The 27,070-nt window shown below is 41.5% G+C and overlaps 1 protein-coding gene across 2 annotated transcripts; it reads left to right on the top strand.

Moving 5' to 3' along the window:
- The first annotated feature begins 203 nt into the window (after nt 1–203).
- On the top strand, nt 204–27,070 carry tbc1d24.1 (TBC1 domain family member 24). 2 transcript variants are annotated; one of them, XM_012970563.3, is made up of 8 exons: nt 204–395; nt 10,881–11,911; nt 13,614–13,631; nt 20,199–20,357; nt 23,509–23,572; nt 24,469–24,564; nt 24,996–25,221; nt 26,020–27,070. In XM_012970563.3, exons 2-8 carry the CDS (start codon nt 10,947–10,949, stop codon nt 26,196–26,198), a joined length of 1,707 nt encoding a protein of 568 aa, XP_012826017.1. In that variant the 5' UTR covers nt 204–395; nt 10,881–10,946; the 3' UTR covers nt 26,199–27,070.

Here is a 27,070-nt window from a genome sequence, read left to right as displayed (position 1 = left end):
AATAGAACCTTATGAAAACTGACATACATAAGGCACCTATGTCTATGCTATCAAACAATGGCTACCACACCAGCCATCGCGTTACCGGCAATGGGACTGGCCGCTAATTGTGACAGCGTCTCAGTGTTAGGGCGGGGCTTATAATAAGAAACAAGTAGGAGAATCGGTGGGAGGGGCTGTAAGACGTAAGTACAACGTCACTTCGGAAGGCACGTGAGGGGGCGTGGCGTATCGCTCCCGGCCTGTGTGCGAGTGAAAGGGAGAGCTCGGAGTGGGCGGGGCCAGCTGACAGCGGGCTGGAGGTGGAATGGCACAGACCGCTTAGCCTGAAGCAACAGAGACAGGTTAAGAGACCGGCTGAGGAGCAGCACAGAGTGTAATACAGAGGCTGAGAGGTGAGGCAGGGGACAGTCCATGGAGCTCCGGCTTGGAGGTGCAGAGTCTCTCTGAGGCAGGTGGTACCCCGGTCTGTGTATAAACCCACAGCTGGATGCAATGAAGGAGGGGCGATAAGCAATGTTTGGCTCTTCCTTTGTCGCGAAACTACAATTCCCAGCATGCCATGATTGCAAAAGGAGGGTGCGGGAGTTGTAGTTCAGCAGGAGGCAAAGGTCTCTTACAGCTGGACTCGCACATAGCTATGGCTGTATGAATGGCCAGTGTCAGGGCCAGTGCCCGGCTGGGAATGGCCTGGGGGCAGCTTTGTACTGAACTTCACAAAGCAACTGTATTTTTGCTTAATAAATGGAAATGTAATATTATTTAATAGAGTGTTCCAGGGGTCTTACAGTTACTTGTAATTGCTGCTGAGCGCAGGATCTGTCTGGCTTTGTATATTCTCTGCCCCTGCTGAAACCGTGTAGCAGAAGCCGGCTGATAAACACACCTGGAGGAGAATTGGCTTCCGCTACATTGTTTCAGGAGTCAAAATGTATATTGCAGAGTTGCTCGTAAAAATGGTGAATTTCTTACGGAGTGGTGTATAGTTTGGTGCGGACGTGTGATTGGGCTATGCGTCGTATTTCCTGCATTTAGCAATCTGGGTGCTTAAATACAGAAATGCAGTTACTATTGGTAACCAATCAGGTCTTGGCTTTCATTTTGAAATTTGTAGTCGACTCATCAAAACTTATTGTCAATTTGTTGCTGCTGACAAGTGCACATGTGCAGTTTAACACGTTTGTTTGTAAATGGGCCTCACAGAGCAAGGCTTAAGGTCCCTTAGACCAATTCGGCAGCTAATCGGCCCGTGTATGGGCACTACCGACGGGACTGAAATCCGTCAGATCTTGATCGGGCAGGTTTAAAAATCTAGTCTGATCAGGGACTGCATCGGCTAGTTGATGCAGTCCCCGTACCGACTTTGCCTATGCCCGTCATTATAATTCGATCATTTGGCTCCAGGGCCAAACGATCGAATTAGCCTGGATTGTCCCGATATCGCCCACCCGTAGGTGTATGGGCACCTTTATGCACTGCGATAAGGACAAGTCAGGCACCTGCACTGAGTTCTGTTGTGTTTGGGGTCATCCTTTTCCCAGGTACAACAAACATTCTAGATCAGAGGTTCTCAACCTGTGGGTCGGAACCCCTTTGGGAGTCGAACGACCCTTTCACAGGGGTCGCCTAAGACCTTTGGAAAACACATATTTCCGATGGCTTTAGGAACCGAGACACCGCTCCTCTTTGGTTGGGGGTCACCACAACATGAGGAACTGTATTAAAGGGTCGCGGCATTAGGAAGGTTGAGAACCACTGTTCTAGATGCCTTTGGTCTGGCCTTCCACCTCCCTTAGGCATGCACGTTGTGCCCAACCAAGGTTTATACACCCCTATGGGTGGCATACGTGTTACCTCACTGATGATCAGAGGGATCATCTGAATGGGCACATCTGCCGTATAGGGATCTGTGCGGGAAGCTATACTATACTGCAAAAGCACAGCACTGGGCAAATTTGCACTTGTACAGTAACCCATGATAACCAATCAGATGATACTTTCAGTGTTAAACATACGGCTGGCTGAAAAAAAATGAATCACTGTTTGGTTGCTATGAGTTACTGCTCAGGTGCAAATTTACCCAGTGTTATGATATAAATGAGCCCCACTTACCTGACAAGCCAATTCAAGTCAGACAGGGTTGGACTGAGCCAGCAGGGGGCTGGGAAAAAATCCGGTGGACCCCAACTGGGGTGGGGGGCCCCCAGGGTGCAGCCACAGTGGGCTCCCAGTCTGACACTGAAGTCAGCCATACAACCTGTAGTGTGTATAAGCCCTTTCTCTGCTGCTTGGGTTAGCTAGTAACCTTCTCTGTCTCCACATGCATGGCCTCCATTGACAGGGTTAAGAGGTCCTTCAGCAATGGGAAGGCAAACTAACATTTCAGTGCACTTCTCTGGTGCCATAACCATTTGTTGTATATGATGTTACATACAATGTGGCAAGTGGAGCAAAATAATGGTGGTGTAGTGGCAAAGGGAGAATGACCTATAGCGAAATGTTATGAGTTGCTACAGTGCCTAGACTAGGCTTAGTTTGAAAGTTGTTTTGGTTATGCATAAGAGGTCTTGCAAAGGGTTTGAAAGCACTAATGATACTTTCAAGGGAACTGTTATAATTTAGGGATGCCATGGGCTTTGGGAATTCCATTAGGACTAATAGGACTAAACTGAACGTAAGCAGGGAAATGCTTAGACCAAGATATATAGCAGGCCCAGACTGGCAATCTGTAGATTCTGGCAAATGCTAAAGTGGTTACTGTAAGGTGCCATAGACACTATTTAGTGACTGCCCAGGGTTCAGCCTAATTGGCTCCTGTGCTTTGGTATAGTGACCAATATTTACTATCCTTTGCCATTAGAATATCCTACCTGATATGTTTTGGGGCTATTTGCCAGAGTACAGATTAGATATTTGTGTCTTTGAGCAGGTTACATAAGAGAGAGATCATATTCTCGTGCTGTCATCTGATCACTGATCTAATAAATCTTCTGGCCTCCATGACCACAGTTGATATAAACCTCAGTGCACTGATAAACATGCCTCAAATGTAGTATTTTTTTTATCAAGCTGGGCTTGCAGTCTTTAACCCCAAAGCCAGTTGGCAAGCACAGTAGAACCCCCATTTTATGTTTTTTTCAGGTGACCAGGAAAAATTTTTGAAAAATCTGGGAACATGTAAATTTGGGGAAATGTGTTAAAGCAACTTCTTTAAGTACCCAGAGGACATAAGCACAGGAGTCAGTTTTAATTTGAAATACAATATTTACTGTGTTAATGACAAGGGTAAACATTACAGCAATAATATTACTGGGGGGGGGGGGGGAATAAATGTTACACAACCTAAAGCAATAGGTGATTTGTGCCTGGCTGTATGAGATGCAGACTAACTGGAATACACTATTGTCAGAGCCATGGTAAAATATACATCTGGTTGGTATTTTAAACATCCTAATTTCACTAATAATAACATTGAAAGAGGGCAAACAGCCACTGGGACATTATTATGCAAAATCCAGGAGTAGGCACCTCTTTGAGTTGATCACAAAATAAATCTGCATGCAGGGAGCAAGGTATGTTATTCTGGGGGCTGTTTAGATCAGTTTTAAATTAAAAGGCTTACTTATCCTTTAAGTCACTTCTCTTGGGCCATTCTTATTTAAGAACCTCAATAAATTGCCTTCTTCCTTTCTGGCAGATATAACTATTGTAAGATATTGTGTGATCAGCTGGTAACATATACCTTATGCATAGAGCTTCAGTATCGGCTGTCAGGCACAGGAGATAGCCAACTTTTTGGAAATGGTCAGGGAGGTCTGTACCATTGATTAATCTGTGTTCAGCCCACAGACTGCATGTTGTAGTAGTACAGGTATGGGATCCTTTATCCGGAAACCCATTATCCAGAAAGCTCTGAATTATGGAAAGCCCATCTCCTATAGACTTCATTTTAATCAGATAATTCAGAATTTTAAAACTGATTTCCTTTTTCTTTGTACAGGTATAGGACCCCTTATCCGGAAACCCATTATCCAGAAAGTTCCGAATTACGTAAAGGCCATCTCCCATAGACTCCATTATAAACAAATATTCTAATTTTTAAAAATGATTCCCTTTTTTCTCTGTAATAATAAAACAGTAACTTGTACTTAATCCTAACCAAGATATATTTAATCCTTATTGAAGACAAAACAATCCTGTTGGGTTTATTTAACATTTATATGATTTTTAGTAGACTTAAGGTGTGGAGATCCAAATTACAGAAAGACCCCTTATCCGGAAAACCCCAGGTTCCGAGCATTCTGGATAACAGGTCCCATACCTGTAGTAATAAAACAGTACCTTGTAATTGATCCCAACTAAGATATAAATAATCCCTATTGAAACCAAAACAATCCTATAGGGTTTAATTAATGTTTTCTTGATTTTTTTAGTAGACTTAAGGTATGGAGATCCAAATTACGGAAGGCCCCCTTATCCGGAATATCTTTGATCCCGAGCATTCTGGATAACGGGTCCTATACCTGTAGTAGTATTGAGGTTTTCCACAAAACCAATGTTTTGTCCCAAATGTCCTATCCCTTTTTAAAGTTACGTCTCTATATGTTGTAGAAATTATTCTTTGTGTGGAAATAATGCATTCAAAGTGTAATGGGGTGGGGGGGTTGTTAATTACACAAATTTTAACCTGTGTCAAACAAAATTTTATATAAAAGTGTCCCATATTCAGGAATGGCAATCTGTGGGTTCTGGCAAATGCCAGAGGGGCTGCTGTAAGATGCCATAGACACTCACTATTTATTGGGCTGGTGGGGGGCTGTTTGGGCCTCTGTGTACTTGGAATGCCAGGGCCTATTTTGATTCCCAGTCCAGACCTGTCCATACTGAGTGGAAATCTATTGAAGAGGAGCAGATTCCCCGAGTCCCTCGTGAGACACAATGCTAATACCTAAATTGATTTCACATGTCTCCCATTAAGTTATTGGTTCAGTGTAATTACATTTTCAGACTGTTAAACAAGGCCTGTCTTGGCAGACTGAGCCAAGAGGTCACATATGTGGGAATTATTTGCGCAGTTTGCCAGGGTGACCATCACTGCTTGTTAGAAATACATAAATATCACAAGACGTTGGTGTAACTGTTTCCGCTCTCAGGTTCTCCTAAACAGCCGGCATATGTAGAGACGTCAACTAACGATCCTCTCTGGGCATTTGTGAGACCCTGTTACCATTTAGAGCAGAGATCCCTAACCTTTTTTTTTTTTTTTTTACTTGTGAGCCACAATAAACTAGCCAAGTGCTGTCCAACTTCTGTGGTACAGAGGAGCAGAATTTTTCTATCCTATATGGTGGAGGGCCATGAAAGTGAGTTTTTTCCACTCCCTTTTTTAACCACACCCATTTTAATACATATATTTTTAAGACCATATCCACATTAATGGTGGTAGCACACATACGGCTCCTTCACCCCTGTGGTTAGCACAGCAACCCCCAACACATAATTATAAACCTTACGGGCCCCCTAACAGCTATTTCCAAATGCTAACAAACTTCCAGAACCTCCGCCAGTTTCACCTCCCACAGGCATCATAGGGCAGGCAGAGTATGGCACACACAGGCAGCATAGGGCAGGCAGGGTATGGCACACACAGGCAGCATAGGGCAGGCAGAGTATGGAACACACGGGCAGCATAGGGCAGGCAGAGTATGGCACACACAGGCAGCATAGGGTAGGCAGAGTATGGCACACACAGGCAGAGTATGGCACACACAGGCAGCGTAGGGCAGGCAGAGTATGGCACACACAGGCAGCGTAGGGCAGGCAGAGTATGGCGCACACACACACAGGCAGGGTAGGGCAGGCAGAGTAGGTCAAACACAGGCAGCATAAGGCAGGCAGAGTATGACACACACAGGCACGGTAGGGCAGGCAGAGAATGGCAAACAGCAGCATAGGGCAGGCAGAGTATGGAACACACGGGCAGCATAGGGCAGGCAGAGTATGGCACACACAGGCAGCATAGGGTAGGCAGAGTATGGCACACACAGGCAGGGTAGGGCAGGCAGAGAATAGCAAACATAGCAGCATAGAGCAGGCAGAGTATGGCACGCATGGGCAGCATAGGGCAGGCAGAGTATGGAACACATGGGCAGCATAGGGTAGGCAGAGTATGGCACACACGGGCAGCATAGGGCAGAGTATGGCACACACAGGCAGCATAGATCTGATGTGTGAACAATGCAAAGGCTTACAGCCTGAATCTGAAGTGTGAGCAATGTAGTTAATCTTAGTACTTGTACCATTTAAAGGTTACACAGTGGTAAGCAGTCAGCTTAACATGTCAGTATCACTTTAAATCTCTAAACGTAGCCATACACAGGCTGAGGTTGGTACCATATTGGCCTGTATATGGAGGCCCCCCAACCTGCCTGCCTGATCAATATCTGGCCAAATCATCCATATAAGTATACTGTCATGCAATCCATATGTTAACATGGTCCTCTCCTGATGGGTCTGAACAGGTCCATATTAAGATTTAATCAGTGGCGCAGTGGCCAAACTATTGCATTGTTGCAACTTGACCACACACTTCCTTATTTATATCTTTCATATGTCAAAAACAGTAACATAAAAACAAAATAAAACAAATTTATGAACTAATTATTAAGCATGTTCATTACAGTTTTGGTACACATTTATAGAAATTACATTTCTGCAGTAGGGAAGCTTAAAGAGGAACTATGTTGTCGAAAGAGCATGAAGCAACCTCTATTTGTAGTAAGTACGGATAGAAATAGTGGCATTAATAAGCTTAGACAAGGGGCTGTGCAGGACAGACGCCCCATATGTACTAAAAGGCACTAAGTTTGCCCAGGAGCAGTAACCCATAGCAGCCAATAAGATGTTTGTTTTTAAACAGGTAATCAGTAAATGCTACCTGCTGATTGGTTATTGACTGCTGCTCCTGGGTGCCTTTTATTACATAACCCCAAAAAGGTTATATACTTCTAGAGCTGGGAACAGTGGGGGAGGAGTCTAATAAGGAGACTTAATTATTTGGGGCCCCATTCTTAGGGTGCCCAGTCAGGTGATGGGCTAATAACCAGGTTTCATGTGGTCGCTGGGGGGGGCATAATTCCTGATGGCAGAGGATATCAAGGAAAAAAACAGTTTTGCATAATGGTAGAAAATGCACTTTTCCAAAATTTTCCAAAATGTACACTAGATATTTTCTGTGGCTAAATATACAAATGTTATTGAGCGCAATAGGAAGTCGATCCATATCCTAAGGCTGATGCCACACATGGCGCAGGGCTGATTTTTTCGGCAAGCGGAAAAACGCTAGCCGAAAATTCAGCCCTACGCCTGCTACTTGTGCCTGCACCCGAATGAATGGGAGACGCTCGGGTGCAGGCACATGTAGCCGATATACGCATGAAAACGCGTGAGAATGCAAAGTCTCGTGTTTTCATGTGTATCTCGGCTACATTTGCCTGCACCCGAGCGTATTCCATTCATTCGGGTGCAGGCACAAGTAGCAGGCGTAGGGCTGAATTTTCGGCAAGCGTTTTTCCAGTTGCCGAAAAAATCAGCCCTACGCCACGTGTGGCATCAGCCTTAATCCTGTGCAGTTTTGCAGGCAGACTGTTTGCCATGCAACAGCTCAGATAGATACTGTTACTATGGGTGGGAGGGAAATGCAGCATCCAGGAATTTGTATGTTATTTGCATTATGGATTGTCTCTCCCTATGCTGTAAGCTGTAACTGTGCCCTGCATTTCTCTATCAGCCGGTACCATTTGTACATTTCCAAAAGAAGACTCCCCTTTTCACACTGCGGTATTTTTTTTTTTGTAATGATTTCCTTAAGATTCTCAGTGTGCAGTGTCCGATAAATCCCCAACTCCCCGCTGCCGTCGCGCTGTCATATTGAGTGATTACACGGCATCGTAGCAAATTCTGCCCGTGCCCATGTTAGTGAGTGAGAGAATAAAGGCTTTATTAGCACGCCGTACAGAGACTTAAAAAGACAGTACTTGGTACGCTCTGCTCATTTGCTGGCTAGATCTGGATGATCTGATGATTTGACCCTCGGGCCATTGATCAGATCATAAGGTGCAGTTTACAGAGACCCATCGAGAGAGGACCGCACATTAATGTAACTATTTGCTTCTTTTACCTGCCAAGTTGAAACATAATGGGGCTCACAGCAAATACAAGACATGGTGCAAAGTGCACTTTTCAGACCCAATTCATTTTATTTTTCCCCCGCAACAATGCAGTGTTCCGCCCACCCCCTGAATTCCAGTGTGATTGTGGGCACATACAACATGCATGATGGGTCAGCCCTGCCTAGGCCCCCGAGGGTCCCCACCCTGCATGGATCACTTTTGGCTGCAGGCCTAAGGGCATGGCTATTTTAAGAACATCCTTATGTTATTGATCAGCCTTGCCACAGCACTGGGTTAATGCTTTTACTCTCCCGGGGCCTCGTTTGTTTAATAGCCACCAGGAATCCCATTAATCTAATGAAATGCCATTAATGACAGATGATATTATACTGTTTAGATCTATGGTGCTTTTCATCACCTGATCTGTATGTTTCTGCTGGGCTCGGCTTATTTACTGCCATATACTGATATGTTATCCAACTGGCCCACAGGCCAAAGTGTACAATCCTGTGGCCATGTTTTTATTTCTGATAGCAACTAGGAACTGAATATAATTATTGCCATTTATTCATTGGTTTTGACTGCGAGATTGGTCACGGCCTCTCTGTTCAGGTATTTTGTGGTTACCTGGCATTGCCACAGAAGAAATAGGGCTGCTGTGCAGTTCAGTTGAATCAGCCTGTATTAAGCACTTGGGGAAACAGCAAGCTGGAAAATTAGCCGACTCAGTGACTTTCAGATTTAACTTGAACTGCGCCTTTTGTTTTCCCCATACAAAGTGCCAGCATCTGACCGCAATGCAATTAAATTCCATTAAATTAGAATGTAAAATAATACAGTGAAACACAATGCCCACTGTGAATACAAAGGCTGATAGGTGGTGACATTGTACAAATACATTTGTCCTGAGAGTTGAGCTGAAGCCAGACCCAGGCTTGGCACAACCAGCTCAGCTACTTTGTGCCGTCGGTGCGTGCCGCACAGGGCCTGCAGCTAGGGAAAATCGAACTGCATTTAATCTCATTACAGAAATGTATTGAACCATGAGATGGTGCTGTAACAGATCCGCTCTGTCTCGTGCCTATGTACTCAGTTTCTCTACGACTCCCCCTCCTGTATTTGTGCCGCGCACACTGGCAGGCTACCTGGCTATGCGCCCCGATCTGCCTGGGAATGATGCACCGCAGAATCTAATCAGCAATCCCCCTAGGCTAAGAAATTAGCCTTGTTTTTTCTGATTGTTTCTAATTTCTAAAGCTGCAAAATTTTCTTTCAGGGCTGTGTAAAATAGAGAGGGGGCGTAGATATAATTATGTGCATTCATTTGTATCAATTTACACAGGGTGCGTGATATATGCCAGAAATATGTTCATATATAGCAATTAAACAAAACAAACCAAGGATTCATTTTTTCCATTGAGTTTATGATTATACCATTTAATAACTCATTTACTTATTATAATAAACTGATGAAAGATTCATTCTGGACATTTATACATTTCCATGAACAAATCCTTTTGTTATACCATGGTTAATTTCTATCTATTTTCCATTTAAAGGGATAGTATGTGACAATAACTTTACTCCTTTTTATATACAGGTATGGGACCTGTTATCCAGAAAACCCCAGGTCCCTAGCATTCTGGATAAGGGTATTTTTTCCGTAATTTGGATCTTCATACCTTATATATATTAAAAAAACATTTAGACATTAAATAAACCCAATAGGATTGATTTGCCTTCACTAAGGATTAATTACATCTTAGTTAGTATCAAGAATAAGGTACTGTTTTATTATTACAGAGAAAAAGGAATAACGTTTTAAAATCAAATTGTTTGATTAAAATGGAGTCTATGGAAGATGAACTTCCTGTAGTTGGAGTTTCTTTAAAACCCGAACCTGCAAGCAGCATTTTTAACCTCTACCCAACCCGCAACTGCCTTATTTATAACCCAACTGCTGACCGCCATTAAATAAGGAGTGCTATTGCTGCAAACTGGAAGTGACATCATCAGAAGTAGGCGGGCAGAAAAATTTTTTTTAAATATGTGCAAAGGAGTAAAACTTAATATAGAGAAAACCTACAACTCAATACGCATCTATACCCCATCCAAAAGTACTACCTGCAACCTGCAGGTAACCCGTAGGTACCCAATCCATTGCAGGACTCAAGGATACAAGAATTAAAAAATGTCAATGGTTACAAATCTAAACTCTTCCATTATTGATTATAAATACCTGGTCCTTATCCCTCTGTTTAGTACACTGGGATCCACACAGTGCTTGAACTATCCTTTTAATGATTAATGCTGGTTTCAGATTATCTGGGTCAGTGCAATGTTATCCTATGTGTTACTAGTTTACTGCATTCACAGAAGACTAGTTAGCCTTGCTGGGATTTTTATTATATGTACATGTATATGGTAAGTCACATTTAGCATCTTATGCTACATTGTTTCACTAGTCAGGATCAGGAGAAGTAATAGAGAGCAGAAAGGGACAGACAGATGCCTGTAATTACATTTAAAATTATCTTTAAAAGCACTTTTTAAGTTAATGTAAGTTGGGATGTTGCTTAGAATTAATATTTTTTCCTTATGCAAAAACAGGTGGATTTATAGAAAAAGATTTATCTAACAAAGCTATAACATAGTCACAAGAGAGTGGTTATATTGATGGGATGATGTGCTATGATCTGTGTCTTCCAGGAAATGCCAGAGACTCACAAGTGACATTGAAAGAAGTTACCCTTTCACACACAACAATCCCCAACCATGGATGATACTGAATATGGCCGTTTTGTGGACTGGGACAAAATGGAGGGTGGTGGGCAAGAGCAAAGCACTAAGGTACTGAGCTGTACTGACTTTCAAGACTTGAAACAGATGGCTCGCCAAGGACATTGGGCAAAGAGCCACTCACTAAGGGCTAAGGTGTACCAAAAACTGATCAAGGAGATACCCTGTCGCACTGTGACACCCGACGCATCCGTGTACCGTGACATAGTGGGTAAGATCGTGGGAAAGCGTCCTGCAAGCAGCCTCCCTCTCCCAGAATTTGTAGATGACCGCCAAATCCCAAGCTACTGTTTGAATTCTGAAGGCATTGGAGCTGTCCGGAAAATAATTACGTGCATCTCAAACCAGTTCCCAGATATTTCTTTCTGCCCTGCTCTCCCGTCCCTGGTGGCATTGCTTCTCCACTACAGTCAGGATGAAGCAGAGTGCTTTGAAAACGTGTCCCGAATCTTGGCATGCAATGACCCCAACAGAAGACTTGTTGACCAAACGTTCTTGGCGTTTGAATCCTCCTGTATGACTTTTGGAGATCTTGCTGGCAAGTATTGCCAAGGTCCACACAAGCTCATGGTGGCAGTGTCAGAAGATGTATTAGAGGTGTATTCTGACTGGCAAAGATGGATCTTTGGGGAACTGCCTTTCGCTTATATTACACGTGTGTTTGATGTGTTTCTGGTAGAAGGTTACAAAGTATTGTTCCGTGTAGCCCTGGCTCTCCTTAAGTTCTTCCATAAGGTCAGAGGCGGACAGCCTATGGAGTCCAACAATGTTAAACGAGACATTCAGATGTTTGTGAGAGACCTCAACCAATGTGTAGCTCCTGAGAAGCTGTTAGAGAAGGCGTTTGCCATCAGATTATTCTCGCGCAAGGAGATCCAGTTGTTGCAGATGGCCAATGAGAAAGCCCTTCAGCAGAAAGGGATTACTGTCAAACAAAAAAGGTAAGAATTCTGGACTTGGGTCTTTTATAATAGAGCTGTCATTACGCATTTGGGAACATTTACCAACACAAGCGCAATTGCGGTCCCACACTTAGTTGCACATTAAACGTCAGAACGGGCTCTTTGCACAGCCTTATGGTTGCTTTCAGCCCCGATTTGTCCTTACTGCCTTCCATTCCATATTGAGTGCTGCTGCTCCTTTGGACACAGGGCAACCCTGCAGCTACTACCACCTCCTGACCAGGCAGTAGCTCCAGGGTTCCCTTCGTATCAACGTCAATAGGCATAGTGCACTTGCGCCTAAAGAATTGCGCACTGACAACACCAGAAACAATGCCCACTCTTGCGACTGCAATGGAGCTGGAATTCTGGGGAAATAATGCTGCATTTTGTGGGAAAAAAACATGGCAATTGCTCTTTTTGCTCACTGCACTTGCTGAAGTAAATGACCCCTATTGTATGTAGAATGTAAGTAGTAAAATACATATAGGACCTTTTCATTTCTTTGACTTATGCATCTCCAGTTGGTAACAGGGCTTGCCTCTATCTCAGCAGCTAAAGCAAATGGTGAAGTGGTATAATAGTGTCTCTGCCTGATCTAGCACACTTGCTTTTCAGACATCTTCAACTGTTATGTCTCTTTAGTGTAGTTGCTGCTCTTTGTTACAAGGATGGAGTTGCTTCAGTAGGAAACATGGACATGGATTTCACATAGCCCTAAGCCCTATTGTAGGGACAAAGCCACTATAGTTCTTAAATCGCCACTATTGAATATTATGAGTGCTTTAACCAAATTAACCATGGCATTGTTTGGTTAAAGAGAAGTATACCCCCTTGTTCAACATGGGTTCAATGAATTTGTGAAAATTACTTTTATTTGTATATTGTTTATTTGCACTATACAAAACTAATAATGAAACTGAACGTTCTTTTCCAACATACTGGTACTTCAGAGCAGTTAGTGGAACATTACCCATAATATACTGTTGCCCTGCACTGGTAAAAGTTGTGTGTGGGAGTAGCCATTCTAGCTGGAAATGAGGAGTAAATGCACAAGTTACACAGCAGATAACAGACAAGTTCTGTAGAATACAATGGAAATTTACACAGCGTATCTGTTATCTGCTATGTAACCTGTTTACATTTTAATGCAAAGAATAGACTGAATACATTTTCAACACATCCAATATATATATATTTCTTGTGTTGAACAAAGCTGTATATTAACCCATTACTATACCATTCTGGAGACTGTGTTATAATATTTTCAAATGGTAAAATTGTTATCACTTTTATATAATGTAAACATAATGGGCTTTAATGACATTTAATCTACATACTAATACTTTGTTATTCTGTAACATAGCAAAAACACTTTTGAAAATTGACTTGCCAAGCAATCTATAATCTTACCTAATTTCTGCATCAAATTATTGCTTATTTACATTGCTATTCAACTGCCATAAGTGGAACTAAAAGCCGCCTTCTGAAAGGACGTGATACAATGATGCTAATCTCAGTGATACTCCTCGCAGCCTGATGATTGGCAGCCTGTAATTTAGGTTAATCGAAACTAATTCCCTGGGTTTCCCGAAGATATTCCTTTTGAGTAAAATGTATTTTAACTCTTAAATCTCTCTTCTCTCTTTCCTTCTGTGGTTTCTCCTCACCTTACTTCTACCTGTAACTTGTGTATTTCCAGAGTACAGTCTCCTGTCCGGTAAGTAAATATCAATCTGCTTCATTCTTTTCTTGCCCTCCAGCTGCTGCTGCTTAACGTCTTATTTTTAGCCCTGCGGGCTGCTTTGGCTGTCTAACTAGTAGAACCTGCTAGTGATGATTGCTCCTAACTAGGGTTGCCTTTTAGACGTTATTTCACTGTAAAATACCAGCCGGGTTGGTATTACTATAATGAAAATGAGAAACCTCGCACTACAGTAATCTTAGGGTGCACAGTGTTACAAAGTTTGCAATTATTCAAGTGTAGTGTTATAGACACGACAAAAGGTTGGAAACTGGCACACCTAATAGAATTAAAATGTAACTTTTACTTATATATAATTAAAATTATCGTAAAATAAATAGAAAAGAAAAAGAAAAGGAGTTAAAAAACACCTCACACCTTGATCAAGTTAAGCTTCTAATATTGTCTCTCCTGGATATAGTCACTTTCAAAGTATCTCTATTGAAAGTTAGTATAGGGCTAGCAGCTGATGTAGCAACACGAAGTGGTTGGCAGATTATCATATATAGTTTCTTTCCTGTAAGAAAGTAACAATGTTGTCTGCTAAAGGGATATGTACATATATAAAACCTATATGTACTTTTGTTTCATCACTTCTAGCAACAACAATTGTTTTTTATTTATTTATTAATAGGATAAATGATGTAAGTTCTATTATCACTTCTTTTATGTAGCACACACAATATGAGTACTTACTAATCACTAGTGCACCACTCACAGCATAGATATGGCAAATCAGGTTTCTTATGAGCCTCTTCGTCTAACTTTTGGCTAGTAAGGGATATACAAACATTAAGCTAATGTGTCAAGGGTTAGAAAATAACTTTTCTTACCAAAAAGAAAAAACAAACAAAAAATAAAAAGTATACCGAGTAAACTACAGAACGACTCCTTGCATGAAACTTTTCAAAAGTATGATATAATGATCTACGAAATCGATCTTAAATGGTGGAATAATGCGAAGTAAAACAGTAACATTACCATTCTATTGGCTGTTAAAGGTACCAGTAAGCTGATTGGCTGAAACAGGTTTAAAAGTATCCTGACGAGAACGACCAAAAGATTTCGCCTTGAGAAAGCTCTATGCGAAACGCGCGTTGGCGTTTCTCACACACTTGATCTAAATGCTCCCTGTGCCGAGGTGTGAACTATGGTTGTAGGCACAGGGTTTTTTCTTGTTCCAACCTCCTGTTGATTGTTTACCCAGTAATGTAGACTGGGTTCTATTATGAATTTATAAAGAAAAAAACCCTTTTTTTGGGCTATAATAAGAGGTATATTGCTGGCGGAATCCGGTGCTGAGGTACAAAGGAAGGTAGTAGGCACAGGATTTTGAGTACGTGCTATATTCTGACTATTTAGGGAATTGTTGTCCGGTAATGTAGACTGGATATTGTTGTTTCGAAATCAGGGCTAAAATAGTTACATCTCGCCGACTTAACCCTGTGCTGAGGCACAAAGTATGTAGACTGGTTTCTACTACGAATTTATATAAAACATTTTTTTGGGCTACAATAAGCGGCATACTGTTGGCGGAATCCTGTGCTGAGGTATAAATGAAGGTGGTAGGCACAGGATTTTGGCTTTGTGCGTTGTTTTGACTACTTATGGAACTGTTGTCCAGTAATGTAGACTGGATGTTGTTGATTTAAAATCGGGGCTAAAATAGTTACATCTCGCCGACTTAACCCTGTGCCGAGGTACAAATTATGGTAGTAGGCACAGGAATGTGTGTTCAAACCATCTGCTGATCGTGTATCCAGTAATGTAGACTGGCGATTCTTCATGAAATTGAATCTATAGGTTATAATAAGCCGTAAACGTGGAATCATCCCCATGCCGAGTATCGTCGGCTTAAATTGAAATCCAAGTCGCTATGGTAACATATAAAGGTGAAGACATGGAATTCTGAATATCTATGCTAATCCCCACGCAAGTGATTTCCATGGGACTGACCACCAAAGTGTTAATCGGGTAGAATTACTTCCGCGCCGTAATTAACAGATACGCTGTAAAAGCCATAAATTGACTTAAAAGTTCTATGGTACTGTTGTATGAATAAATGGTTTGACTTTTTTGGGTAATGATAGAGCGGCACGGAGGAATCACAAATGTTAAGTTGTAAAAACATACACCGTACAAAGGAGTCAATAATACAACGCTATCAATTGATGTCAGGTGTGTTTCACCACGATCGTAAGCAATCCGTATACTAAGCGGGCGGATTTGTTTAAGCGCCGCAATAGCATCCATAAGAGTGTGACAAAACTAACTTCAGTACCCTTCCTATGTTTTGGCGTAATATCGTAAATAATAGGTATAAAGATCTATGAGTAGATATATACGAACGTCATTAGTGGTATAATATAAGGTAAATACGTGGTACAAACGGCCATAGCTGTCATTGCCCGGGAAACAGCAAAGTAAATTTCAACGCTGAGGCTAGGTGCTTGGGATAATTTTGTGTTAGCTGCCAGCAAATAATCTAATTATTGTTTCGGCATATGGACATCAGCCTTGAAATCAGATTAGATAAAAAAAATTTTTGCAGCAGAAGTACCGATCGGTCAATGTTGAGGAGACTGGACATAGGTCATATCGTTCTGTGAGCATTAACGGAACAGACAAGTGCATCAGATATCTATAAGGGCAACGCCAGCAGTCCTCTCAAGTAATAGAACTGCTCGTGTAGAACAGATATTTGAATTTACCACGAACTGCGTATATATAATAACCAGGATACCTACCTGTTGGGGAGAACTACAAGGATCCCTTAGGGATAAAACGTCGTCCGCTACTTACCTGATTTTCGGTATAGTAAGAGGTGAAAAGAAATATACACAACACAAAAATGGTAAATCAATAAAGTTTATATAACATATAATGACTTACACAAAATTTACCTGACCCGTATCCGACTCCTGTCAAATTCAGTGGTGAAAGATAAATACAGACATAACCTAAGAAGGGTGAATTAATAAATGTTGTGATATTGTTAAGGATTAATAGACGGAATACCTGATTCCCATTTGATCTTGGTGAATATAAGCGGCATAAAATCAAATACATACATATGGTGAATGAATAAAGTTGATTGCTCTGAGATTATAGCAACTTTGAGAAACAATATCCCTTTAGCAGACAACATTGTTACTTTCTTACAGGAAAGAAACTATATATGATAATCTGCCAACCACTTCGTGTTGCTACATCAGCTGCTAGCCCTATACTAACTTTCAATAGAGATACTTTGAAAGTGACTATATCCAGGAGAGACAATATTAGAAGCTTAACTTGATCAAGGTGTGAGGTGTTTTTTAACTCCTTTTCTTTTTCTTTTCTATTTATTTTACGATAATTTTAATTATATATAAGTAAAAGTTACATTTTAATTCTATTAGGTGTGCCAGTTTCCAACCTTTTGTCGTGTCTATAACACTACACTTGAATAATTGCAAAGGGTTGGTATTACTAACTTACCGGCAATGTAGCTGCTGGTAAATTTGTAATAACTTGTCCTCCGCCCCCGACCCGCCTCCTATCCCCTCTCCCAGCTCCCTTTCAAGCCTGCCCCGCTCACTACTTCCCCCTATATAGGGGCGTAAAAGTCATTCCCACCCCTATTTATGTCACAGCTCTGCCCCTCGTGTCACAGACCTGCCCCCTGCTCTGGCCGGTAAAAAGATTGAGGAGAAGTTGGCAACCATACACCCAACCTGTGCCAAAGTTCTCAAAGGTTTTAAAGCCCAAGCTTTATCTGCCCTCTCTGCTTTAAATGATATGGGATGTTACATCACCAGAGGGGGCAAGGGAAAGGAAGTGATGTCATCAGCGGGGAGGAACCCTGCTAGAAGTTTGGGCCACAACCTGCTGATTTTGATTAATGGGTCATGGATGACTTTCATATAACACTGTTCCTTTAGGGTAATGTCCCATGGAGAGATTAGTCGCCCTTGATAAATCTCTGCTACATTGGGCGGCTAATCTCTCTGAAAAGGGTATCACCGATGTGTATTGCAGGTGGAAAGGCCTACGTATCCCTTCATTTTTCTGAAGTTGCGTGAAGTTTCCTCCTGCTGGCAACTTCAGAAAACAAAGTGATACGTAGGCCTTTCCACCTGCAATACACCTGTGAAGTGAAAAGGCATTTCAGAGAGATTAGTCGCCCAATGTAGCAGAGATTTATCGAGGGCGACTAATTTCTCCCATGGTGCATAAGGGTGAAGACATACAGAACTACTAGTAGCATCTTTACATGTGTTATCAGAGGCAATTCTCAATATTGTCTATGGCAGGGTATTTTCTGTCTTTTAGTTGCTGTGAAAAAGTAGCTGCTACTAGTAGCTCTGTGTGTCTTCACCCTTAACTTTAAGGGAAGATCACTTCAAATCTAATCAGTATCCAAGTACGGGCAGTAAAACATTCATCTTGCTGACAGATTAAGCTAGATCAGCGTGGATTGGATGGAAGGACTGCAAGCTTATCCAGACAATGCTTGGCTTGGTTACCATTCAACTTGCAACAGCTAGTGTCAATAAGCTGGCCTTGGGCATTGCCAATTTCTTCCTGGGGGGCTGCTTTGGCTGTGCTGCTTCTCCATCAAGCAAAGCTATTGCAATTGCTTGCACTTTTCTTGCTTTTTTTAAAATGAAAAACCATAAACAATGTAAGTAATGCCCTACACATTGGGACCTGGGTGAGTGGAACTGATTACCATTGGACTTCACGAGCTTCGGCTCTAAATATTTGTGCTAGGTTCGGGGTGTTCACACCCGGACCTTATTGTTTAATTTGGTACGAATTTTATCGTTTATATTGATTTCCTTTGCACACTTTGGTTTCTGGATAGATTTTGAGTAATATTTTGATTTATTATTTGATTTATAATTCGCTTTCAGTTTTTGAGGGTTAATGCCCTACACATGTCTAACACAGGACCTTGAAACCACTGAACAGCCATGCTGTTGATATCTTTTTGGTCCTTTATAACATGTCTCTGGAGAACTGAAGGAGCTTCTGCTCCATGATTTTATTTCCAAGGGAAAATAAAGGACTTTTTTGTGAAAACCATCCCTATCTGATGATGGGGCTCCAAGTCCAGCACAGCTACTTGTCGTGGCTACAGAAATAGACAATGCTGATCATTTACTGATAATTGTGTGCGTTTTAAGCAGAGGCAATACTCAGTATTGTCTATGGCAGGGTATTTTTTGGCGTTTAGTAGCCATGACAAGTAGCTGCTACTAAGTAGCTCTGTGTGTCTTCAGACTTAGTGGCCTGAAACAAGAATGTCACTGGGCCAATTTGTGCCGCCACAACTTGTACACATTGTGATATACAATGATGAATTTTTGGGAAGGTGGGACACCCGAGTGGTGGTCTATTGGTTACAAAGGATAAAAAGAATGGTGTGCACTCCAGACCCAGCATTAAAAATGCATACAGAAGTAAAAATCCTTTTCAGCAGACAGAAGGGAAGCAGGAAACATTATACCTCAGTGTATGACACACAATTCCAGTTCATTGTGTTTATCACACGGCCAAGACTGACTAATGAGCGGCTCTGCGCAGCTCCCTCAAGCATGATCAGCAGACCACTAACCTGATGCATGATTGGCTTGCGTGGTGCGTGGGTGGGGGTGTATCTGTCACATTATATGGGGAAACCTAAACAGCAGAAGTTTAAATTTCATTAAAACATTCATGTGTATGGAACAGGGTTGCTATGAATACTAGCACTAGCAACCACATATATGATTTAATGGCACAGTAAAGTATGACGAAAGAGTGCCTCAACACAAAAGGTAAACAATAAAACCAGAAATCAACAGAAATAAAATCTAGCCCCATAGTCGATCTGTTCTCAGCTGGAAATCTGACAACTTCTGAAGCGGAGCACTTTATCCTATGGGTGGTTTTTGCCACGGTTTGAGACTGAATTTTCCTGGTTTCATTACACAGAGGCCTGTGTGCAGCAGCTGTTATTCTCCAGCTCAGGATTCCCTGTTTAGTGCCGACACTAGTCCAGCAGCCTGCTACTAATTCTTGCCAATGATCTTTTCTCCTTACCTTAGTTTACATTGCTTAATCCTCTTTGGGTACTTGGAATCTGCTTGGCAGCTAAAGGGATCAGTGTGTAGTACGGATGTTAAGCCTACGATTGTGCTTCCGACTGTGTACAACACACACACGTCATGTAGGGAAGCGACTCCTGAATGATTGTAATGCGGTTACACACACTAAGGCCATCTGTCCATGAGTGACAAACTGCATAAACAGGTATACAGAGTTCTGTGATGGCTGGTCCATGGGCAGGGCATTTATCTATAGTACTTTTGAGCTAGCCAAAGTAAGGGACTATAAAGGCAAATCACTTCTGGCCTAAAAATATACTGTTTATAGGGGTTTTTCTTAATAACTAGATGTAATATTCCACGTCTAAGAGTATGGTTCCTAATACCCCAATTGATATTACTTGGATAGGTTGGTATGCTCCCTCTCTCTTTGGACAGAATGAACTCATTTCTACCTTGTGTGTGACAGGCAGAATGTCCACCTCGCCGTTCATGCCGAAAACTTCAAGTCCGAAATTGTGTCGGTGAAAGAAATGCGTGACATCTGGTCTTGGATCCCCGAGAGGTTTGCGCTCTCCCAGCCGTTGCTGCTGTACACCAATCGGGAGCACGGGAACAGCCTCAGCCGGTGAGTCCAACCAGCTTCTCTTGTCTCTCCATAACCATCTATTTTTGGGTTTTTTGCACTCTTTTAAAGGGGTGGTCAACCTTTAAACTAACTTTTAGTATGATATTCTAATCAATATGCAATTGGTCGTCATTTTTTAGTTTTTGTGTTTTTTGTGTTATTTTTGCTTGGCAGCCCTTCTGTTTCGTATTTCATCAGCAACCTGGTTGCTAGGGTCTGATTTACCATAACTACGAGGCATCGATTTGAATGAGAGACTGAAATATGAATAGGTGAAGGATTAAATAGGAAGATAAGTAAAAAAAAAAAAAAAAAAGGTAACAAGCACAATAGAATAATATTCTGTACTACTGACAATAATGGGGCAGACTAGAAATGTCCAGAGACAATTTGTAACTATAGGACCACTGGTTTTACTAATAGTCAGAAGCATAAATGTACCCTAGAATGAAACAAATTAGGTCTGTAATTGAGTTTTTTTATGGTTTTTTACAGGGATCCCAGCCTGAGGCCTAAGACCTGGGCTCAGTAATAAAGGGGATCATGGGTACCCAAATTAAATATCATGGGGATTTAAAGGTTAAAATAATTTCTGACATCTTTTTTTTGTTTTTAATTTTTAAACTACTAGCAAGGAAAACTAGTCCCTATGTGATTATCAAGCAAGCCCCTCCCCCATTTTACTAGCAGTAAGGAATTTAGGCTGGGGCTGTATAGATATTGTATGCTACACAATTGTTCCATTTACCTTGTGTCTTAAAGTCTGAATACTAATTGCAAAAACCGAAGCAGAAGCAATATAAAATTCTGCTTGTAACCAGTGTAACTGGTTGGTTGCAGTGATCTAGTTTATTACTAATTTAAAGCCCCGGAAGAGAGAGAGTCTGCCTGTAGCAGAGCAATATGTTTATTATACAATCCTCATGAAATATAAACAGTGTTTAGCAGGGCTGTCCAAGATCAGTCGGGTCAGTACAATAGCATTGATTTGATCACTTGTGTGCTTAAGCAATTAAATAGAAAGCTTTATGAATCATGTGTATTAATATATATTAGTTCTCCTTGACACCACTTCAAGAATACACGCCGGGTGCTCACCAAAAAGTATTCATATCCTGCCCGTAGAAAGCACTCACGGCTTCATATGATTCAAAAAATCAAAATATCATCCTGACAACGGCCCCTAGTGGACCGAAATGCGTCAATGTGAGTGTGGAGCAATAAAATATTTTGATTTTTTTAATCATATGGAGCTGTGAGTGCTTTCAACGGGCAGGATATATATATATATATATATATAAGTCAAAATGCAATACTGGCACTCACGTATAAATCTCGAATCCGCCTGGGTGCAGTCTTCAAAGTGAAAACGAGATAAGAAGAAAAAAACGCGGCTTCTTTTTCTTCTTATATATATATATATATATATATATATATATATCCTCCTTAAGAAAGCACTCGCGGTATTTGGGAAAAAAAGAAAATATTTATTTACACAAAAACGTCTACGCGTTTCGATCCATATAGGATCGTCATCAGGACCAGGTCCTGATGACGATCCTATATGGATCGAATATATATATATATATATATATATATATATATATATATATATATATATATATATATATATATATATATATATATATATATATATATATATTCGCAGAGAGTTGAACCACTTCACACAGGACTTATAATCACTGAAAGAATTTATTAAGGCAAATAACAAAGACTGACGTTTCGGCTGGAATACCAGCCTTTCTCAAAGTTTGTCAGTCTTTGTTATTTGCCTTAATAAATTCTTTCAGTGATTATTATAAGTCCTGTGTGAAGCGGTTCAACTCTCTGCGAATATCTATACCTCTTTTTTGGACTGTACCCAGGCAATGGATCTCTCTTTTTTCGTGAGTGCCTATCTGTTTGATGTTTAAATATAAATATATATATATATATAATATAATTTATTATTGTGCCTGTGTTGTTTCCACAAGGACATGATATTTTAGTGGTCTGAATTATTAAAGGGGATCTATACACAACCATATAACTAACATAAAATGCTTAGAGGTTGCTCAGGTTTTGATTCATTATTCAGAAAGCTACAAATTACAGGAAAGACCATCTCAGGTCCTGAGCATTCTGGATAACAAATCCCATATGTATTTCTAAAAAGTGTAATAGGAACTGCATAATCTTTATTTAGTGATGTGTTCTCTGCTCATTTCTATTGCCAAGCACCAGAACTGATCAGAGAAGCATCAAAAGACGCTTTGGGCAATACAGCGGAGGGCATCCCTGTTATATATATGCTAATATCATGGAATCTAAAAGTAAAAAAAACAATAAATGTAACTGCAAACCAGTTCAACTGATGTCTTTCCCATTGATTTTCAAGGTAAGAATGTTTGTTTTCATGGCTGCTGTAATAATATTGGTTGAAAATGCAACCTTCTGAATGGTGGCTGGGGGTTACTACTGATGGAGGGTGTTTGTAATATTACTGTATTTTACCCATGGATATGTGTCACTAGGTAACCTGCTTACTAGTTCCTGGGTGATCACCAGCAGCATTTATAGATATATTTCAACCATTTAGGGCCAGTTAAAGGAGAAGGAGAGTCATTTTGGCATTTTACTGCTAATAGATTCATCACATTAGTGCCACCAAGAACGCTATATTTATTCTGTAGAAAGCATTGACATACCTGAGTAAAGAGCCCTAGAAGTTTTCTCTGTTTGTTTAAGATAGCAGCTGCCATTTTAAGTAGCTTCCTGCAGCAGCTCTAGCCCTTGTATCTCAGATTACACATTCCTAAGGGAGGGGGGAGTGAGTTTTATGAGTTCTTATGGGAGGGGGAGCTGGAGAGAGGAGAGAACTGAGCAGACTCAGTGCAGCGTTTCTGTGAGTGCTTATGGCTGTATTTACATAGACCTTTCTGATAAAGCTTACTTAGTTTTTACCTTTACTTCTCCTTTAAGATAAACTGTAACTGCAATCCTCAGACTAGAGCCATTACAAGGAAGTAGAATTTGGGTTTTGCTTTAGTTGCTATTTCTTGGTTTTGAATCCCTGTAACTATTGTATTTTTTTCTCTTTTTGTAGCAAGTTATCTATGCCATATTTATTGCTCCTTTTCCATTTGGGCAGGTTCTATTTGCACTGCGAAGGGCACGAGCCTACTCTGCTTCTGATCAAAACGACAAACCAGGAGGTGTGTAACATCATTGTGGCTTGTACACTTTCCATACAGAGAATATTTATATTGGCCCCTATGTAGCCAGGCTGTCCTGGAAGCACCCGGCCCATCTGAATAGTCTCACCATACAGCTTCACAATCTTAACATTGTTTGATTTAATATAAAACAGTACTTTCCATCAGCTCTGCGCCAGGGGTAAGTGCCGGACACAAATCTATGCAGCAGACATTCATAAAGTATATTGTTATACTTTTATAGTCTTTTGGGGGGTTTTTTTGTCTTATAGCTTGTAAAGATGGCCGTACACAAGCAGATTTAGGCTTTTTTTTTTGGCCCCTTCAGACCAAGAGACCAAGTCAATAGCTTATCTCCCTGTCCATGGGCCCTCCCTGACAAACACACATCTGGTTGGAAATCAGACATATATCTATAGGCAAATTTAAAAATCCCTTTGGATGAGGACTTTATCTGCTTATTGGTGCAGTCCTCCGCTCCCAGGGCCTTCGATATGATCTGATCATTGGTCCAAGTGCCAAATGTTTAGATCAGCCCAACATGGCCCAGCACATAGGTAGCCATATCTGGCAAAGACCCATAGGTGTATGGCCACCTTAACATTGCATTATGCTCCCAAACTGTAGTACTGAAGGAGGTGGGGGGGAGGCATTGGGGTTAGCCAGTTTGAGTTAGGAGATTTGGGGGAATGTATGTTTGCTTTTTTAGACAGGCCTGAAATCCATTTAGGGTGAGATTTATGGGAAAGTGGAAGAATGGCTGATAACACCCATGTTTTCCTCTACCTGTAACATTGCTATTAGTTGGAGGGCTTAAACCGCAGAGTTAATGTAAATATATTTTGTGGCCATGACCTTAAGTGCATAGCGCTCATTAGTATCTCTACAATGTCTAGGTATGCGGGGCTTTCCTCTCTACAGACTGGAGTGAGCGCAGGAGGAGTGGCAATAAGTTGAGCTTTTTTGGGACAGGAGAATGCTTTGTGTTTCGGGTAAGTTGTCCCCCCTCATAAGGGAAGCTGAGATGCTATTTGGCCTTCCATTCTACTGGCTCTCCCTGTCAGAATGCTTCCATCAGACTTACTAGCCTCTTCACTCCACTGGCTCCCTGTTCATTTTTTAATTGAATCTAAAATACTGCTACATACATTCAAAGATCTCCAGACCTTAGCCCCTGTATAATCTCAGCACTCCTAACTGCCCATATCATTCCTTTCATACGTCTACTGACACCCATGTTCACCTTTTGGACTTCTACAGGAGGGGCCCAGCTCTGGAACTACCTCCAGCTCCTCCTTACCTGCGTTCATTAAAAACAAATAGATTTGCAGAGCAAGATGTGCCGTGCTGAGTAGGTGGTTACAATGAAACGAGTGGTCTGGACAGTGTGTTCTTGATGAATACGTTGGTTCTTCCCTTTTAGTTGCAGCCAGAGGTTGAGCGATACGAGTGGGTTGTAATAAAGCACCCAGAACTTGGCAAAGTGAATGCTTCATCTGGTGACAATGATGCAAACTCTTCCCAGTCAGCCAAGGATGGCATTGATCCTTCCGATCGTCTCTCTCCATTCCTGGCCACCCGACACTTCAACCTCCCGTCCAAATCTGCTTCCATGTTTATGGCTGGCAGCACAGACTGCATTATTATTGGTGAGTGATCAGATGTAGCAAGGACTGCAAGACAAACAGGCATAAGAGAATTTTACCCACATAGACTATAGGATTTGACTGTTTAACCTGATTGCCAGAAGAGCGCTTGTGTGCTAACTCTGACCATATGTGATCCTGTGATTTTGTTGGCAGGAACAATAGACTTGCCCTTTAAAAATGCAACATATAAAGTATAAAAATGGTTAGTGCTGTACATGGGCCTACTTTCATGGCCGTGCGTCCCCTCCACTCCAGCGTGCATTCAGTATGATGTACATGGGCTCCCCAGTGACCCACTTGTTCCTAGTGGGGTCCGCTCCACCTATAATTTCACCACTGGTGGTATAGTATTACTCTTATTTATTTTTAGTTTTCTTTATTTAGTTTTACTGCAGGGTTCTGTCCTCTAGGTGGCACCCCTATTCTGCTGCTGCCACTGGGTCTAGAAATAGGCTATGATTTGCATCATCCATAGACACTTCAGAAATCCAAATAAGCAAGATTTTTACCTTGAACAAAAGGACTTGTGGGTACCACATCATGCCATTGAGCCTGACAACAGCTGTGCTGTTATTATTGTAGCCAATGCTGAAGCTGGAGGTCCAAGCAATATCAGTTACATCCCCTCGGTTGCAGATTTAACTGTGAAGTCTGTATTGGGGCCCTCAAGTCATCCAGAGGTGTAACATGCTGACTCTAGCTTACATAGATGAGCGTTGCACTCTCAGTCGCTTACAACCATTTGATTGGTCCTCATTTTGTCAAGTGCATAACGAAGTGTTTTTGTTAACCCCTCAGGCGGTGGAGATGGGCAGGCGTTATACTTTGACTCGGACCTCAACTATGGCAGAACCAGTCACTGTAACACCTTCAACAACCAGCCACTCTGCTCCGAAACCTTCCAGATTTCCATTATTGAGGTGTGGGGATTCAAGGACAATGTGAACAATGACGGAGCTCACTCTGCCTTGCCTTGACCATAACTATGTCTGCTTAGAATTCTGGGTTTGTCCCAGCTGAACTAATGAAAGCAGGTTTGTTATAAGCTCAGCGTGAGAGACTGCTCTACCATCAGGGTGATGCAGTTTGGCACATTTTGTCTTATAAAGGACACTGCTGAAAGCTTAAGCACTCTGCTCTCGGCAATGGTGCCCTGTGGATCTGAATGGCACATGTACACAGATCTCTTGCACTGGTCTCCCCTACACTTACCAGCAAACCCCATATTGGCATATGGATACTATTATATCATATAATATTGGCTAAAGAGCTACCGTCGGTGTGTTGGTTTTGGCGCTATACAGAAGACTTAAGTGCTGGAACCTTAATATACTCATATGAGCCAGCAGTTCTGATCCTGCTTCCATTGATCTTCAACCTATATCTCTCTCAGATGACACCGAACTATAATTCTAAGCAGGTTACAGATCCCTGATGTACTCTCGGACCAAAATATATTGATCTGATGCTTCCCAAATGTCTAAAGTGTTTCTCCCCAAAATCCTCTGCCCTTCACTGATATTCCCTCCTGTACTTAGTGGGTTACATTTACCAGCTGTCCCCTATATCTGTTTGAGTCTAATGTGTTCCTCCATCTCTGTGTTATATTATTTCTCTCCCATGGTAAGGAGTTCATCAGGACCAAACCCCTTTTGTTGCATGAAGGAAAAAAGAGACTGCCCTTTAAGTGGCCCTAGGACTTCATTTGTCTTAATTCCTCAAGTGTCTGTTGCTGTGACTGAAGTGAAGTGTTTGTAGAACTGAACCAGTAATTTATATTGTCCTGAATGAATGGCCAATCATGTGACAGAGGAATTTCCCAAATAAACAAAGTGAATTTCTTAATAGA

This window comes from Xenopus tropicalis, chromosome 9 (genome assembly GCF_000004195.4).
Source record: "Xenopus tropicalis strain Nigerian chromosome 9, UCB_Xtro_10.0, whole genome shotgun sequence".
NCBI lineage: Eukaryota > Metazoa > Chordata > Amphibia > Anura > Pipidae > Xenopus > Xenopus tropicalis.
This window is presented reverse-complemented; position numbering and strand designations above follow the sequence as displayed.

Bases quoted from the DNA above. Each gene is read 5' to 3' on its own strand.
- tbc1d24.1 (XM_012970563.3), top strand. From the start codon at position 10,947: ATGGATGATACTGAATATGGCCGTTTTGTGGACTGGGACAAAATGGAG. The intron at 20,358-23,508 runs GTGAGTCCAACC...CCATTTGGGCAG, and splicing joins CACGGGAACAGCCTCAGCCG to GTTCTATTTGCACTGCGAAG. The intron at 23,573-24,468 runs GTGTGTAACATC...TACAATGTCTAG, and splicing joins TCAAAACGACAAACCAGGAG to GTATGCGGGGCTTTCCTCTC.